Genomic DNA, 17,916 nt, shown 5'->3' with positions numbered 1-17,916 from the left:
GGTAATTGGAACCACATGCAGGGCTGCGATCATTTTCAGCCCCGATTGAGGCAAACACGCAGAAAATTGTGGGAAGCAAACACAGCCCTGAGACCTGCGGAGATATGCTAATCAGCATGGCCTCCTCCCTGTGCAATACACTGTCACACACACTCCAAAACACACACACACACACACACACACACACACAAACAAACAAACACACACAAACACTCAAACACACACACACTCCAAACACAATGGAGAGACTAATAAAAAAAGAGAAGAAACCGTTACAAGACAAGATAAGGGTTGCACAAGTAGCTCTATTGACAAACAAAAGTAGAAAAATATGTCAATGTTGGATGGACATTGGATGGAACAAAACAAATAAAAACCTAAACATATCTGGCAGAATTACAAGGACATGGTCAGAAATTGTAGCTTCCTGTGACGGTGCTACAGAAATGTTCCAGCTTAAACGCTTGGCTTCAGCCTCTTCAAAAAATGACAGGTTGGCCCCCACTGACCGTTTCGAGATCTGTCAAGACTACGGCTATGAAAGCTGTCTGCTCCTACTAACCTGAGACAGAAATGTGCAGTAAGTGCCCATGTGTCTGGGCTCTGATTCGATCCCCACCCTCGGAGTGCAGAAGTCAGGACATATTAATGTACAAGAGAGTGCTGCAATCCTGAAATCAAGGTAGCATTAACTGGCCATTCTTGTGGGTAAAATAACTCCTGGTGAGTGATTACAGCCGCCATGTGATGAGTGGGTTACTGAGGGCTAGATCACTGCTGTGTCACTGACTAGAGCCCGAGTCTGAATTATGTTGCTTTTAATGGGTGCCTGGACTGATTTATGACATCACTTCCTTGATGAAATTGCACTGTCGACAATACGTTACGTATTGGAGCCCACATAAAAACGTATATTACTGCACCTTTGTCTAATCCACGGCTCTCAGAAATCTATCTCCTTGCTGCGTTTGGCTGCCTCTACCTCCAAGTCAGATCCTCTAACTTCCCTCGGGTGTTTTGCATATGTGTGTTAGTGTGTGTGTGTGTGTGTGTGTGTGTGTGTGTGTGTTTGAGTGTAGTAGTATGCAGAGAGCGAAGGGGAGGGAGGAGAGAGAGATAGACTGTGATGTGCATTGCTGGCTTGTATCTCACTTTACTGGTCATCAGAGAAAGCCTAAGGAAGTGTCCTGGTCTATCCTAATGTATTTGACTTCGCCTCTCTAATCTGCACTGGAACTTCTAGTGACTGGACCTGCCAACGAGCGTCCCACTGAGAGAGTGAAAGAGGGGGGAAGACGGAGGGAACCAATGCACAAGACGGATAGAAAGAGCATGACAACGACCAACAACCTGTCAGGCTGATGAAAACAAAAACGCCTTGGCCTCCTCAGCTTTCGCCCTTTCCCACTTCTCCAAAAGCGAGCCCACACACACACACACACACACACACACACAAACACACACACACACACATACACACACATACACACAGACAGACAGATCCCTCTACAGTACTAGAAATCACTTGCCTTTGTTTCAGCCAACACAGGATGCACACAATCACTTGCACAGTGACAGACAACATTAGGGGCCTGCTCAGCTTACAGTCGTATGGTAAAGTTATAGAGGCGCCTCCCTGCCCGTCACGCCGGGATTCCTTTTAACAGGGTCGGAAGAGCCCTCGCGGTCTGGACCCGTCCAAGCCATCACTTCTGATTTTTATGCAGTGCCGACAGTCGCTCCGTACACACAAGCGCTGCGAGGGCCGGTGATGCCGTCACAGGCGTGATGAATGTCCACCACAACATTAAAACCCTGGCCGCCTGTCGACCGCCCTTAGGTCCACAGCAAAGCTACCGCTGAGAAGATGTAACCCTACTCTCGCAGTCGGAGCCACAAAAGGATGGCAGCCCTGTCGCTTGGTCTTTAGTCAGTACTGCAGCACGTGTGTGTGTGTGTGTGTGTGTGTGTTCGCTGAAGTGGGCTGTGCGGTGGCTGTATGTGTTTACAGACCCACTAAGTAAATGCAAGGGGATTGGGGGTGTAATTGGGTGGGGGGAGGCAGGAATAATGTAGGTGGTGATAGTGAGGAAGCTAGACCTCGCGATCCCCCATGGATAGGGGATTATCGAAAGGACGCTGTGGTTTTTGGGGGGTATGCCAGGGTCGTGGGGAGTGTGGCACTTATGCATGACAGGAGACTGGGAGGGTAGGATAAGTATGTGGACATGGAGGGCGTGTGTCCGGTGTGTGTGAGTGTGTGTGTGTGTGTGTGTGTCTGTGTGTGTGTGTGTGTCTGAAGGGCAATGGTGGTGGGGATCTGAATGTCTGAGGCAGCAGCTGGGCCTCCTCTCGGCTCCCTGTCTTGAGCTCAGTGCCAGCACCAATATGCTCGGACGTCCTGCCAAACTGAAGCGGACGCGCTGTTCCTCCCCTACAAAAAGACTCAATCTCCCCTTCGCACTGCCTCCTGCCAACCTTGCTCAAACACCAGAGCCATTCCAATGAGAAACGCATTTAGAAGAAAGTCCATTTAAGCTTTCGCAGAAGAAGAAAAATGAACAGTAAACCCCTTAGAGGCTATACTGGCAACATGGGGTTTGGAAAAACCCCTTAATGTCCAACTAAGTACAGAGCAAAAAAGTCTACTCTGTTCCTTCCAAACTGTAAGACTTCTGCGCTGCTAGCTTAAAGAAGACCACTTGAGTCTGCACGACCAGAGCTCTGGAGGTCGGTATGTGACCTAGCCTTGCAGCTTGGAGGCTTGGAGGCCCTTTAGCCATGCAGGTCTGCGGTGCATATCAGACGAAGATCGTCTGGGGAGGGAGGCGAGGGTAAAGGGGCCTTCTTCGGCTCTACTCTGCCTGTGTTTGATTTCCAAACACAAAGGAGAGGGAGAGAGGCTGAAGGCATATGTGCAGGTTGGCTGGGGGCTCTAGGGGAGGAAGCGTCCAGGCATTCACACGTGGGGCGTAAATCTCTCCCTCATAGGCGCGGTGGAAAATAAACAGGGCTGTCTGAGCGAGCGTCCGCTGCCAGCTCTGGCCAGATGAGGGAGGATAAACACAGAGCGCTACGGATCAGCGCAAACATCTACAGGATATGAGCGTCGATCTGCCGCTCTGCTCCTCTTCTCTCTCTCTCCTGTCTTCTTTTTGTCTGTTTACTCCACCCTCCCTTTTCTCTTCTCCCATTCTGGCCTCCTGTTTGTTTGATTGTTTGATTGTCATCTGGTTCGTATACATATCATCTCTCTCCATCTGCTGTGGGCTCTATCGTGACGGGCAATATGCCTCACCTTTGTGATATTAGAAGTAGGATTAGGTGGCACATTAGGAGGATGGGTGTGGAGGGCATGAATAGTGATTCCCTTGTTCCACAAATTGGGCAATATTCAAAGTCGTATATATCTAACGCACAACATGCAAAGCAAATCCCTCACCCAAAGAAATACCACTGCCAGCTCTGCCGTCCAGGGAATGTTCAAACACTCTGGGCCAAAATACATTTTGGCACGCCTTCTACAGCACTTCACTTCAACTTCTACAAACATACTAAATAGAAACATGGTAGCAGAGAGACAGCTACCTATGGTGCGTTCCCCTTTGAAACTGGAGAGTCGCCAATTCAACCGGAATGCCCCCCTGAAGTCGGATTTCCAAGACGGACAAACCTCACCAACCCCGAATCTAAGATGGTTACTTCACGTATAAGCAAGAGTGAAGGCTGTAGTAATTTACCGTTTATTAGCACTGCCTTAGCTATGCAAACACACAGCGCTATGTGTTGTTATCAACTCGTATTGCTAACAACTGTCAACAATGGTTGGTTTTCGAACTTGTTGTACGGGATCCGGTCAACTCAGGTGTGGCTTCCAAAGGGGAATGGAATGCAGCATTACTCCAAGAAAGCCTTTGGGGAGTCCCCCCTGTTCACCCACCGTTCAAATCCAAACACCACTCGCAGAGAGTTCCACCTGTTTGCTGCAAAATCCACTGTGACCAATGTGCCACAGGAAAGCAAACACTGGGATCATTCAGACAAATTGGACTCGGATGGGCCAGACCAGGGGTGGGGGTGGGAGGGAGTTGGGGGCAGGAGTCGTGTCAACGAGGGATTCCAGAAGGAGGAGAAAAAGAGAGGAGAGACAGGGAGAGAGAGGAGAGAAAGGGGCACAGGAGCTCGACCTGCAGTATTATTCTTCCAGATGGGCGAAAGCCACGCCGAGATCCCCGTCATGCGCTGAGAGCTTGCTGTCCTGTCCAGGGTCAGGGCACACGCCTGCACCTTTGTTTGGATTGGATTTGCCTTAGCATCTGGGGCCTTTTCCCTTTATCGCAACTGTAAGCTGAAAACACATCAGGGCCTAAGCAAGAGCGGGCTGTGCAACGGAACGTGTGTGTGTGTGTGTGTGTGTGTGTGTGTGTGTGTGTGTGTGTGTGTGTGTATTTGTGTGAGAGAGAGAGAGAGAGAGAGAGGTAGTGATCACAGCTGTGGGTGTTTTGAAACAGCATTTTTCCAGGCTGCCAGTACCCCCCCACCCCCCAAAACAAAGAAAGGAAAATAAGTGCAGATTCTCAGAAGGCAAAGGCAAATTTGGGTGTGTTAATCATTACGCTGGTTTTGTGCACTGACAGGGCCTCCCTCACTCCTCCTCTCTCTCCCTCTATCTCTGACTCCTCTGTCTCTCATTTGTCTCTCTCAACAGTGAAATATGGGGCCCAGGTGAAATGAGTCAGGATGAGCTTGTACAGTGTCAACTCACACTGTTCTGTGTGTGTGTGCGTGTGTGTGTGTGTGTGTGTGTGTGTGTGCATCTTACTGCCGTGGGCAAAGCAGATGATCTCCCTGAGCCATGGCTCAGATCTGCTCCCCTCACTCACACCTCACTGTGAAACCCCTACGTGCTAAACTGGCAGCCAGAATAAGAGATGAGATGCAGACCTGAAATATGGCATTCTTCTTGCACCCTCTAGTGGCGAAGAGGACAAAGTTTAACACAAATATACAGAAATTAAGAATAAACCTAGCAAGGCAATTATAGTAAACAAAGTGCCGGAAAAACACTTTCTAGAGGCTGGTGTGTTGAAACCCCACCCCAATCACCCGACTGACTACAGACAAGGACACGATTGCTCTTCTGCATGGAATGTGTTGTCTTGGAATGGTTAAGCCATACTTGTTATTTGTACACAATAAAACCCATACACTCCTGTCCTCTCAACATAACTCCAAGTGCTCTCGCCCCCATCCTCATCCTCATCCTCCTCCTCGCCCTCCCCTGTCCATTAGTCCAAACTGTGGCGTGTCTTGTGATATGGGATCAGTGATTCCTCCTGAAGGCTCGTAATTGGGTCTCGCTGACCATGTATATTCATGAGGGCCTGTAAGGTGCTGGTGCAGAAGAATGAGAGGGGATGGGTGTTGGGGGGGGGGGGTTGCAGAGGGTCTGGCATTTTTACTAAACAAAGTTATCTTGGCAGCACCACATGGCGGGATAGGATAGCAGGCCGAGGAAACGAATTACCTTCCTGACACACGTCAGATCCAATCCTGAGTGGAGCGGGGGTGTGAGTGGGGGTGGTGGAGATGGCCGCTACCCCCTCATCTCATCTTTAGCCACCCTTAGTATGCAGCGGGGGCTCTTCGCTCACATTCAAATGTATTCATCTATTCAGAATCCCTCCGAGAAATCAGAGAGCCATGTTGTCCCCTCTTCCTCGGCCCCCCCTCTGCTGTGTCCAGATGGAATTTTGCGTGAATAACATCTGTTTCGTGAGGCAGAAAACCCGCACCGAATAGCGCAGTGGTGTGGGACTACATTACCAAAAGAAAAAGAAAAAAAAACTGAAGTGGTGTCACCTTCATATAGTGCTTTACTTTTCCCTCCCCTCCCCTCCTCCCCTCCTCACCTCCACCTTTCCCTCTTCTACAGAAATGTGCAAAAGCGAGAGAAGAGAACAAAAAAAAAGGGAGCTCTCCTGAAAATAAATGAAAAGTCTGCACTTTGACAGAATTCATTAAGCATTATCACGCCATGCAGGTGCTATTAAGAGCCAGATAATTAATCAAAGGGTCGAGAGGCGCGCCATCCATTAGACGACCGGCTCCTCGTCAAGGGGACGGACTCCATGTTGGCTTTATTTCACCTTCTTTTGGCTGCTTTATTCACATTCATTATGCCTCTAATTCCTTTAATTAATTACAGGAATTTCCAATAAAACGAAACAACACTCTTGGTGAGACACTTGAGGCGAGAGGTGCAGTCAAGCAAAACAAATGATGTTGCTCTAATAACAAAGATCTAAGCTAAGGGTCATTAGACAGAGTTTCAGAGTTCGACTATAAAGCTTTGAGCACCTTGAGGAAATGCCTCAGTTCTTGCAGCTAAGAAGCATTGATTGATAACAACCCATTCCATGTGTATATCTACTGACTGTTTTTGCCTATATATTTATTTGCCGTGTCTCTTGAACCAGAGTGTAATGTGTTTGCAGAAGCAGGGGGCCTTACCTCTCTGAGCACTGTGCTGCTATAGCCTCGGTACAGGCCCTTGAAACCCTGTGAGATGAGAGGAAAGAAATACTAAATGTTCAACAGAGCTGAGAGCCAGTGTGTGTGTGTGTGTGTGTGTGTGTGTGTGTGTGTGTGTGTGTGTGTGTGTGTGTGTGTGTGTGTGTGTGTGTGTGTGTGTGTGTGTGTGTGTGTGTGTGTATACATGTGTGTGTGTGTGTGTGTGTGTGTGTGTGCGTGTACGTTTGTGTGTGTGTGTCTGTGTGCAGGTGCAGGTGCGTGTGCCTATGCCTGTGTGAGTTTGTGCGTGTGTGTGTGTGTGTGTGTGTGAGTTTGTGCGTGTGTGTGTGTGTGTGTGTGTGTGGTCACTTTGGTGCCTTACCTCGGCTCTGAGTGTGGACAGAAGCACTTGGTATGTGTTGGTGGAGGGGCATGCCTGGGTCCTCTGCTTCACCACCTCTGTGGGCACACGGATCAGACAGGCCACCTGAGGGACGAGACACACCACATTAGCATCACATTAGCGCCACATTAGTTGGCCTGATCTTCTTATATGGGTCACATAAGGACATACAATAGTGGTGGAGGTTGAGGTGGATATGCTTGGCATGACTCTTAAGAGGGTGGTTTAAAAAACAAAGAGGGTGGTTTAAAAACAAAGAGGGTGGTTTCAAAACAAAGAGGGTGTCAGATGTGATGTTTTTCAGCAGCGCTCTGGCCATTGTAACGTAGTAATGAAAGCTGTTTGCTGGAGAGGAGAGGGTAGTTCAGATGTGTCTAGCCTCCTGACAGTTGGGATGCAGCCCTGAATGCCTTCTCTGTAGTGCGGTTTGCTAAAAAAAAAACTTCTCTGGTTGGCACGGTTTGTTTGCAGTAAGATGAAGACGCGTGTTTAAGCTTCTGCATGGACAGGGCTGTCAAAGAAGCAAGGCTCGCCAGTTGTTTCCGCCAGTGTCTCGTGAGAACAGCCTGTTCATTACACACTAATTGTTCCTGGCAAAATAGCCATTAATCACACCCCAAGAAAGAGAGGAGGGGAGAGAGTGAGAGATAAAGATGGAGAGAGAGAGAGAGAGGAAGAGGAAGATAAAGCGATAGTTGGACAGATCGCTAGCTATATGGAGAAAGAGTGAAGGTAAAGGTCAGTGCCATCCTCCGTGTCCCATCAGTGCGGGTGCCGCTTCTCGTTGTGCTTCTCCCGCGCTCCCCTACCTCGAGCCCGGCGGAAAACGAAATGCCAGCGCGACCACGGCGATATGTCAAACGCCCAAAGCACGCACTGTCAACTGTTGTTCCACCATTAATATTTATGGGGGGCTTCATGCCTCATGAGGCGCGGTGCCCTTAAGGCAGGCCTCCACCTACTTTAGTTCCCATTAATGTTGCGCTGGAGCGGAAATGCCGGCTGGGTGGGGGTGTGGTGGTGGCGGTGGTGAGCAATCTCTCTGCAACCTCCCCGACCGGGGCACCCCGCCTGGCCCCCTGAATCGCACCGCTGCAGCTCTCAATCTGCCCCTCAGAGAGGACACGAGGATAGGTGGGGTAGCCGGGGGGAGAGGGGAGAGGGGAGAGGAGAGGATCAAACAGACCCTGCTGCTAGGCTCACTGTGTGGAGAGGACCGACCGTGGCTGTGCACAGAGGGCTGAGGGGGACTGGGGAACTGGAGGGAAGAAAGTCTGGAGCCCTGAGGAACCCCAATGGGAGTGTTTAGCCGGTCTCGCTCTGGCTCTCGCTGTGGCCAGTCAGACGTGAGGAGCCTGCAGGTACCGCCACTCAATAACACTCAGCTCACACTTCTTTCCAGCACAGCCACACATATCAAACAAAGTCGGTATAAGGCCCCAACGCTTGAACCAAAGCCAGAGGTAAAGGCTTATCTGAATCTTCACAGGTGTTCACTAAAGGAGATATATCATAAAGCTGATGTATGGACAAGTGTTCACTAAAGGAGATATATCATAAAGCTGATGTTCACTAAAGGAGATATATCATAAAGATGATGTTCACTAAAGTCGATATATAATAAAGCTGATGTATGGACAGGTGTTAACTAAAGGAGATATATCATAAAGCTGATGTATGGACAGGTGTTAACTAAAGGAGATATATCATAAAGATGATGTTCACTAAAGAAGATATATCATAAAGCTGATGTTCACTAAAGAAGATATATCATAAAGCTGATGTATGGACAAGTGTTCACTAAAGAAGATATATCATAAAGCTGATGTATGTTGAGTTCAACACCCCCAGGTCAGCCTGTGAGAGGGCTGGCAAATGGTGAGGTCTCAAGACCACCATTAATACTATGGACTGATGAGTCAATTATTCAGCAGAGAGAGGGGGGGGAAAACAAATACATTAGCGCTAAACAGGTGTCCTGCCTGCTGATATGACATATGAGACCTGAATGGTAAAGATCTCACCTATCCATTTTACATGAACAGCCAAACCTGAGGTGGACTCGGACCACTGTCATGTAGCAAGAGTGCCACCCAGTGGTAAGTGACTGTAATTGGCTCGCCATCTGTCTGCAATCCGACCTGACAAGATCCATTTCGGAGATCTCATTTGCTCTTTTTCCCCGAGTTAACATTTATGAAACATTGCGCACCGTGTCTCCTTCCTGCAATCCTCAAAAGGATCAAAATGACTGCGCTTAATGGAAAGAAAAGTGGATATGACAAGTAATTCCTGCTTTAATTGAATCGTGGGGCAGGAGTCCACAGGGGAACGCTCACACATCAGCTCACTGGAGTGAGGAAAGCGGGCGGGAGATTAGATCAGATAAATTACAGACATTGTTTATTTCAGAGTCTGACTACACGCCATGGACAGATAGAGGAAGAGAAGCCTTACGGCCAGAGGCTCCAGCAGTGGTGGGCACACACCACACACACACACACACACACACACACACACACACACACACACACACACACACACACACAGTAGGAGTACTTTAAAAGAGGCTCCAGTAGTGGTTGGCAGTAGAGTACTTTGAGGGGAGAGTTAATGTGATGCTGATGGTCTCAGTATGTGGAGGCAGGTGTCAAAGGGGCCACTTCCCAACCTTTCATACCTGCACTCTGGAAACAACAGACTTGACTAGCAAGTATAAGAGCCAAGCACTCACATGCACATGCACACACACACACACACACACACACACACAAACACACACACACACACACACACACACACACACACACACACACACACACACACACACACAATCTTTCACAAGAACTTTTAGAGGCATACACAGGGTGACAATGGAAAGCAATATTTTAAGAAGCTCATGACAGTTTGTCAGCAACAAACCCCATTTTGCAAAAACAAAAGAAATAAATCATTACCGAAATGGTGAACGCAAAGCTGATACATTGCATTTGGGAACTATCTGTTGTTGTTTGGGCGTCATGAGCCATAATGGGTTGAGAAATAACTTAAGATACTCAAGATGACACTCTTTGGCATGAGCTCCTCCAGTTTCTTTGGCTAGAGAGAGGAGACTGGGGAGCGGGGTGCTATTGCAGATATCAAAGAGGGCAGGCTGCTTAGTTTACTGGAGACGTGACATGGCAGGAGGGAGGGGGATTTAAGTGGCCCTTGACAAAAGCCTTGTCTGTTTTTATCGTCCTGTTCATCTTCTGGAGACGGGTGGGACTGAATGGACGTACATGACTCGTGTTGACAGTCTTCCCTTTTCCTTGGCGTGCTTGCGAGGGCCCCAAACTCTTAATTGCATGATGAATTTGCTGGCAGCGTCATTTCCATCTCCACCGCCATTCGTCTTTATTTACAGGCAATTTGGAAGCGTCATGCGTTAATTAGTGGCGAGCCTCAGATCGGGGCTTGTGTCGCTCCATTCCTGCTGTTCGCGTGTATCCAAACTGATCGGCTATCATTTTCACCCCAAAAGACTAGGAAAAAGACCAGCCACCATTAAGGGCCAGGGAGATTCCAAAGAAAATGTAAAAGAAGGCACACATTCAGGAAAGTTCAGATGTGTGTAGTTAGGGGGGGAAATACCAGACACACACACACAGATGCACACACACACACACACACACACACACACACACACACACACACACACACACACACATACACACACGCACACACACACACGCACACACACACGCACACACACACGCACACACACACACACACACACACACACACACACACACGCACACACGTACACACACACAAATCTATCCCTGTTGTTCAGTTTCTCCTGACAATTTCCACAATTCATAACACCCTATGGCATGCCCAGGACAAGCTGGGAGACACTAACAGCAACAGCAGAGCTGAGCAATAATGTGTTTGGCAACACTCACACTTCTGGTATCTGAGTCACATTAACGTTAGGCTTGTCAGTGGACTGTGGACTGTGGATTTGATTTCTCCAAATGGCTGACCAAACCTGGCCCTGGTTTGTCATGTCATTCTGAGGGTGGTCCTGGATGCTGTACTGAAGTTAAACATGAGGCATGATGGCTTAAGTTTCAAACAGACTGTAACAGTGGAAAATGTTGCACTGAATGATATAGGAGAATTGCATGTCATAAGATCCCAAGTCTCCAATTTTGTCGGCAACAGAGCACCCATAAAACCAAACAAATCCCCATTATAAAATAGTTTTTGACCTCATAAATCTCCTTTTGACTTCACATTGCATTCTTCTCCAAAATATCAGTATACTTCAATATGTGCCAGGAGCTGTGCACCGAGCCCTCATTTTGCCCTGACTGTGCACCAATGGAACATTCCAGACTGTCCCTGACCTGAGGATCATCCCACCCAGTAGTCAATCCCACAGCACACCAGAAACCTATCATACGGGCCCCTGTGCATCCACAGCAGGTAATCACTCCCAGGCCTGTATAAGCGCCCACATTTCCGACATCTGTAGGGGGACTTCGTAAGCTTACGGGTCAAACAGGGGCATGGTCATCGCAAGCAAGCCTATGAGGGGGGAGGGAGACAAACACAAAAACACACCTGAAACAAACAAACAAATAAATAAAATGAAATGAAAAAAAAAAATCCATCAGCGAAAAACAGGCGCAGAGCAATCGGGGCGAGTTACATCCCTTGCGCTGGGCCATGAATAATTCCATTCAGGATTTGTGTGGATAGCGTTTCTATTCTGCCACTGCAGATTTCCATCGGACGCTCCGATTTCTGTTCTCTCGCGCCCGAGTGCATTTAAAAGAAGGTGATAGGAAGGCGGATGCGGACGCGGGTGCAGGGGGAGGAGGCTGTATGAGAGTCGGGGCGCAATCCAAAGCTCTAGTTAGGGACGCACAATCAATCACAGACGGCCACTTCTCTGTGGCGCTGCGGCGGATTATTTGCCGTGCCAAGTTAAGTGGCTGCCAGTTACCCTGGCCCTGTCATGGCACGCTGTATTTTCCGAGCACATCCTATGGGAGACATGGTTTATAATGCCACAAAAAGAACAGAAAGGAAAAAAGAAAGAAAAGGAAAAACAGGGCCTCTCCAACATGACAAATGAGCTTTCGGTGCAGACACTGGGACGCATGTTAATGAGGATAAAACTGATATAATGGCTGCCTAAGAGCCTGCTTGACCCTGGCAGCATGACAGCTCAGCTCAGCTCAGCGCTCTCTCTCTCTCTCTATCTCTTTCTCTCTCAATCTCTCTTTCAATCTCTCGCTCTCTGTCTCGCTCTTTAGGAAAGAAGCATTCTCTTTACGGCTTCAACCCATACTGCTCTCTCTCACTCCAAAGGCAGGTGTACTCCTCCGCATCCTGACGAAGCATTGAAGGCTAATCGTGAAAAAAAGAGCTACTTAGAGAAACAAACATGTGTTGACTTGTGGCTTCCACCTACTTACCATCAATTACGGCAGCTAAATATGTGTAACATGCTGAGCCTTTCATTTATCAAACCTCTCTTCTTAACATTTTGTTTGATCTTCCCCAAGCGTACAGGCCTCTGCTACCCTCCTCATTCGGACTACAGCCCAGAGACATGGTACTGCACACACTGAGCTCTGCACAGCTGGCACGACAATATGACAAAAGCTAAAGCATATGGGTGAGGTCTTGTGACCAGACTCCAAATGTATGTGGAGCCAGCATAGACAAAGAGCGAGCGAGCTAGACAGAGAGAGAGAGAGAATAAGGGAGAGACATTTTCACTTCCAACATCCCATGCTGGTCCAAAGGGACACACAAATCCTCCTCTAAGACGCCCTTACTGGGGGGGACCCCACAGACATGGTAGATCCAGACACAATGCGCAACTAAACTCCACATGGATCATAGCCACCACCATAAAATTGTGATGTGCAGAGAGCTGTTTTGTGTGGAATTCGACAATAAGGAGGCCATGTTTGCGAATAGGTGGATTCTTATGATTAGCTTGGATACAAGAGATTATTCTCAGCCTTAAAGTATCACTTGTGTACTACTGTGTCTGTCTTGACATGTCATCAATTATTTTGTAGCACCAGTATTGGAGCAGCGAACATTCAAAGTCATTTTATGCCTCTATCTTAATGCAAGCACAATAAACTGTCTGACTGAATTTCACCCCAATTTCATGTTCCAAATGCAATAAGCATACAGCTCACAGCCTACCATTCATTAAGCTATGAACTTTTATGAACTCTGAATGTGAAACGCAGAGGTGCTGTGAACGTCTTTTTGAACGCGGTGCACTTGTCAATGTCGGAGAGGGAGGACAGGAGCGTGAGCTAGGAGCTTAGGCTCTGCTATACGTTCAGCTTTGGTTTGCTCTGTTCATGACACCTCTGCAGGGTCAGACGGATTGCAGCTGCAGATCAAGCTACACCTGCTAACACCTCTGTCAAGGTAGCAAGAAAAAAAGAAAAAATTCAAATAAAAAAATGAACTCAACACAAGCCAGTTCCAGAAATACAGGTGATTTACCTCATCTACTTCAAGCATCAGCAACACTGACCAGGTCAACATGCCACACAAAACTGCGAGAGGTCATCGGTGTTAGGCCAGTTTTGAAAACAGAAGACAATACAATACAAGACAATACAATAGACAATACAGAAGGGAAATTAGTGAACAACGAAAGGAAAATAAAGAACAGGTTACATAATGGAGGCATGTGTGTCTCCTCCTCTAGACTGCCTAAGGGAAGGGCTTTCACACAGTGAGCTCCTGGATTATCGTCTCTGAAGAGCGTTACAAGAGCCCACAATACACAGGGATTCAGCCCGGGCTCTGGCGTGTGTTATCCCCTTCCTTTTGAAGTGCGCAAATCCTCGGCGGCGGGAGAAGGGGTTAAAAGATGGCGCTGTCCTCTCCCTCACCTCTCCCATTCATCAGCGCAAGGCATTCCAGTCTGCGCTTTCAGACAACTCAAGTGCGCTAGCCCGGCCCCAACCATTTCTTTCGCATCCAAGTGACATCAAGGATGAACTTAGGGGTTGCAAAGCATGAAAGTACAAAACCATTTGCACAGCCTTTACAGTAACATCTAAACGGTTGGCTAAATGGGCGTGAAAGTATGACTAAACAACAACTGCATGCGGTGTGAACAGATTGAACTGGGAGCATTTCAAATGAGGAGGGCTATTTTGCATAGTGATACAGAAGGCTCAGGGATATGAGTGGGTTTTCTGTCTGCCCGGCACTTCTTCTCCATGTTATTGTGCATTTCCTGTGCAAGTGGGCCCGGATTCTTGGGTTGAAAGCGATTAGGACTGTACCAACAGAGGAAATTGTGCTGCTACTCACCTCTTTCAAGCCCAAATCCCCAGACAAAATGGAAGAAGTCTGGGACCTTTCTGAGAAAACAGCTAAGTCAATATGCAGTAATGAGATATTATTTACCCAGCTGGTGGGGAAATGTTGAGATGCCTGTGGCCCTCAAGTCACCCAGCTGCACCGGGAGCCCAGAGCCAAAACCGCATTCTAACCTTTTGCATATTTGCCCATGAAATTTTCTGGCAATTATGTAGACAGCTGTATTGTTCATCTGGAGCCCGAAATATGCAATGGATGAGAAAGTGGGTTATGGCTCACACTCACACACACACACACACACACACACACACACACACACACACACACACACATTCTCTCACATAGAGATCTCTAGATCTCTCTCACATAGAGATCTCTAGATCTCTCTCACAATACACAGATACACACAAAAACTCATTATTCATTAAACGCAATTGCATGCTTGCAAGATGGCCCACCACATTCAAATAGGTTCTTGACAAGGCTGAAGACAAATGCAACCTACTATTTCTCCGAGGGAGGCGGCGAGCATGTGAGTGACAGGTGCCATGTGTGGCGAGACGGCCGTGCCGAGGAGGGACTTGGCGCTTTCGTAGGTGACGAAGAATGCTGCAGCTGAAACCAAGCACATCGAATCCAGTTAGGCTCCATTACTCAAACTGCAGGGAGCAATTAATGACAGGACTGGATGCAGGAGAGGAGAGGAGAGGAGAGGAGAGGAGAGGAGAGGAGAGGAGAGGGAGCCCACCCTTATCTAATCCTGCAGACCACTACCACCACTCAAACACATCTGCAGGGTTTCCCATGGAAGTTAAGCTGCATTGTCACAAATAAACGACACTGCATTTCATATAAAAGAAATGTAATCATTACCGATTGGTTTGTGCATGGAATTGTGACAAATGGATTGTAATTGAGCGCTATGAAAGTCTACAATTACCAAGTAAATCAGCTTTTCAAAGTAACTCATTGAACAATTTATCAGCACTGTGCCCATATGAATGGTTCAGCAACATATTAATATATAATCACTTGCTATGAGTGCATATTTGATCATGCATCCAAAACATATGAAAAGACTTGGATCGTACCTTCATCACATAATTGAAGCTATAGCCTATATGGCATAATCTATGTTCATATACAGTACTATGCAGACGTTTTAGGCACGTAAGTAGTTTCACAAAACATTTGTCTTTGACATTTATTTTCTATCCTTATTAGCATTAGTGTTTGAAAAGGAAATATCATATTTTACATTTTCAAACACCGTTTTTGAAAATAGTAAAGTATTGCGGTGAAACAATAATATGCCGGTAGAAAGTAACAAAGTAAAAGGCCATATTGGAAAACCCAATATATTTTCAAGAGATTAATATTATATTAAAGGGAATATGACCAATACTGATCTGACAGTAAATCTTTAACCAAACGTTTAAGGCAAATGCTGGAAACTACTAAAAGATTATATTATCTTGTTTTCAGTGAGGACAGTGATAGATGCCTAATAAACATACAACTCCTCTCTTTGATATATCTAATCCAACATCATTGATAAGCCTTCATTCAAAGTAAAAACAAATCAGAAAACAACCTTACAGACTGAGCAGTCTGCATTGCAACACTGTCCAATAATTCTCCCTGTAGGTGGCTGTATATTGATGTTAATGTCCACAGGCCAAGGGTAAGAAACACTGGCTCACCATTGGGGAAGGAGCCGATGGCTGCGGACGGGACCCCTGCGTAGATGCCTCGGAGGCCCCCGGCCTTGGAGAAGCCCTGCTGGCTCTGCAGCCTGGTCTTAATGGTGTCCAGAGGGAAGAGGGTGAGGTCAACACACATCCCTGCACAGCCACCTGCCTGAGGCACAAAGAAAGGGGAACGATGCTTTTGAAAGGCGATACACTGTTCCGTCACCGAGCAGGAAAACATGCACAGATATGCAACTGATAACTTACATAAAGGGCAATGTATTAGCCAAGGTGGAATTTGAACTATTTCAACCCTAATCATCAGTGTAGATCCACAAGTGTAGAATAGTTTACTGTATAGCTGTATTCTCATTGTGTGTGTGTGTGTAGGTGTGTGTGTGTGTAGGTGTGTGTGTGTGTGTGTGTGTGTGTGTGTGTGTGTGTGTGTGTGTGTGTGTGTGTGTGTGTTATCTCAGGCTAATTGGATTCGAGTCTGAGAAAGTTCTCACTCACTGTGCATAAAAATGTCTCATTATTCAGGCAGTGTTGTTAGCATACCTAAAAGCAAAGCAATTCTCATTCACATCAAAGGAATGAGCATTTTCATTTTTCTAAACGATGCAGCTCTGTAAAATGTTATAATGTGTTATAATTCACCATGTAATGACACAAGTAATTACATCTTTAGAAAATGGGGACCTCCCTCCCTCCTCCACCACCACTTTATACACATTCAAGATGTGGAGGTAAGGCTACTCAACTGATGACGCCTTTGTGTTTTAAGATGGGAACACACAAACAAACAAAAACAGACTGAGGACCTCACACAGGCTATGCTTGTGCTTAAAATTGTTTCTACTTTCACCAAAAGCAAACTGAATGTTATTATTTTGTATACCTACATCTTAACCTATGTGTATCATTTTGTTTATTCTAAGAGCTCAGCCAAAACAAGGCTATACGCCCTTGTAAGGTTTCTTTTTAACAAATTCAGTTCACTGAATTCAATTCACATTCAATTCACAGAAGTTTCCTTCTAATGATTTTGGACTCATTGGGTCTCTTGGTTGATTGAAACATCACACATAGGCTTTGTGTCTAAACTAGACACAAAGCCTAATTGTACACAAATGAGAAAGAGGTAGTACACGTAGCCTATTCCTGCGTGTGCTCAAGGGTGTCTGCCAAAACCCCAATAAACACTTTAAGTTTCCCACACGTTTCCTATCTAAAGTTATCACACTCCTCATAACTATCACACCTGTCGGCAACACGACAACTATTTTGCAGAATGTTATGGTGACATCAACGTCGCTACTTTCAATGGGCAGGGGTCAGTTATCCTTCACGGACAACGGTGACATTAAACTTCAGACAATGTAGTAGTTATTCCTTTTGCTTAGTTACATTCGTTAGTTATCGCAAACGTTTAAGTGTAATGTTAGGCATAAATCGTCAACTACCACAAGAGACGCGGTGAATTCTCTTCTATCCATGTTGTGTTAAAAGAGTATTGTCTCGACAGCTTTCATTCCTCCACTCTAAATGCAACTTGCACGACAGACTCATGTGTGACACTTTACAACAGTACAGCCATGTTTATCAAGGACGCTGCCATATTGGATTCGCATTCCCTTCCTGGTATGGTCATGTGACTGAGTAAGCTACATCGCTCTAGCGTCGGTTTCACATTCGCAGATTTGTTAAATGTGCGACCCTTTAATATTACACGGTTTAGTTGTCAGTGATGGTTTTAACGGTTCACATATCACACAGTTTAAAAGACAAGTGCAGAAGGGAACAATTAATACAATCATCTGGGTGTCAAGTTTTGTAAACTCTGGAACCAATGACTGTTTAAATATTGTCTCGACAGCCACATACCTTTAGTTCTGTGAGGCCAAACTCAATTTTGCTCGTCTGAATTTAGTTGCGCAAATTGCTCAT

General features: G+C 46.6%; 1 protein-coding gene across 1 annotated transcript in view; it reads right to left on the bottom strand.

Moving 5' to 3' along the window:
• The window catches only part of slc25a26 (solute carrier family 25 member 26), a 56,295-nt gene extending 38,723 nt beyond the window's left edge, over positions 1-17,572 (bottom strand). Inside the window, exons 1-5 of the mRNA XM_080845794.1 lie at positions 17,433-17,572; positions 15,982-16,138; positions 14,784-14,893; positions 6,896-7,000; positions 6,514-6,561 (exon numbers count right to left, since the gene is read on the bottom strand). Coding sequence (XP_080701920.1) covers positions 6,514-6,561; positions 6,896-7,000; positions 14,784-14,893; positions 15,982-16,138; positions 17,433-17,465 — 453 coding nt within the window. The 5' untranslated portion in view covers positions 17,466-17,572. The remainder of the gene's footprint in view (positions 1-6,513; positions 6,562-6,895; positions 7,001-14,783; positions 14,894-15,981; positions 16,139-17,432) is intronic.
• Between the last annotated feature and the right edge of the window lie 344 nt (positions 17,573-17,916).

The sequence above is a fragment of the Sprattus sprattus genome (assembly GCF_963457725.1).
Source record: "Sprattus sprattus genome assembly, chromosome: 10".
Taxonomy (NCBI): domain Eukaryota; kingdom Metazoa; phylum Chordata; class Actinopteri; order Clupeiformes; family Clupeidae; genus Sprattus; species Sprattus sprattus.
The sequence above is the reverse complement of the archived record's forward strand: the minus strand, read 5'-3'. Positions and strand labels throughout refer to the sequence as shown.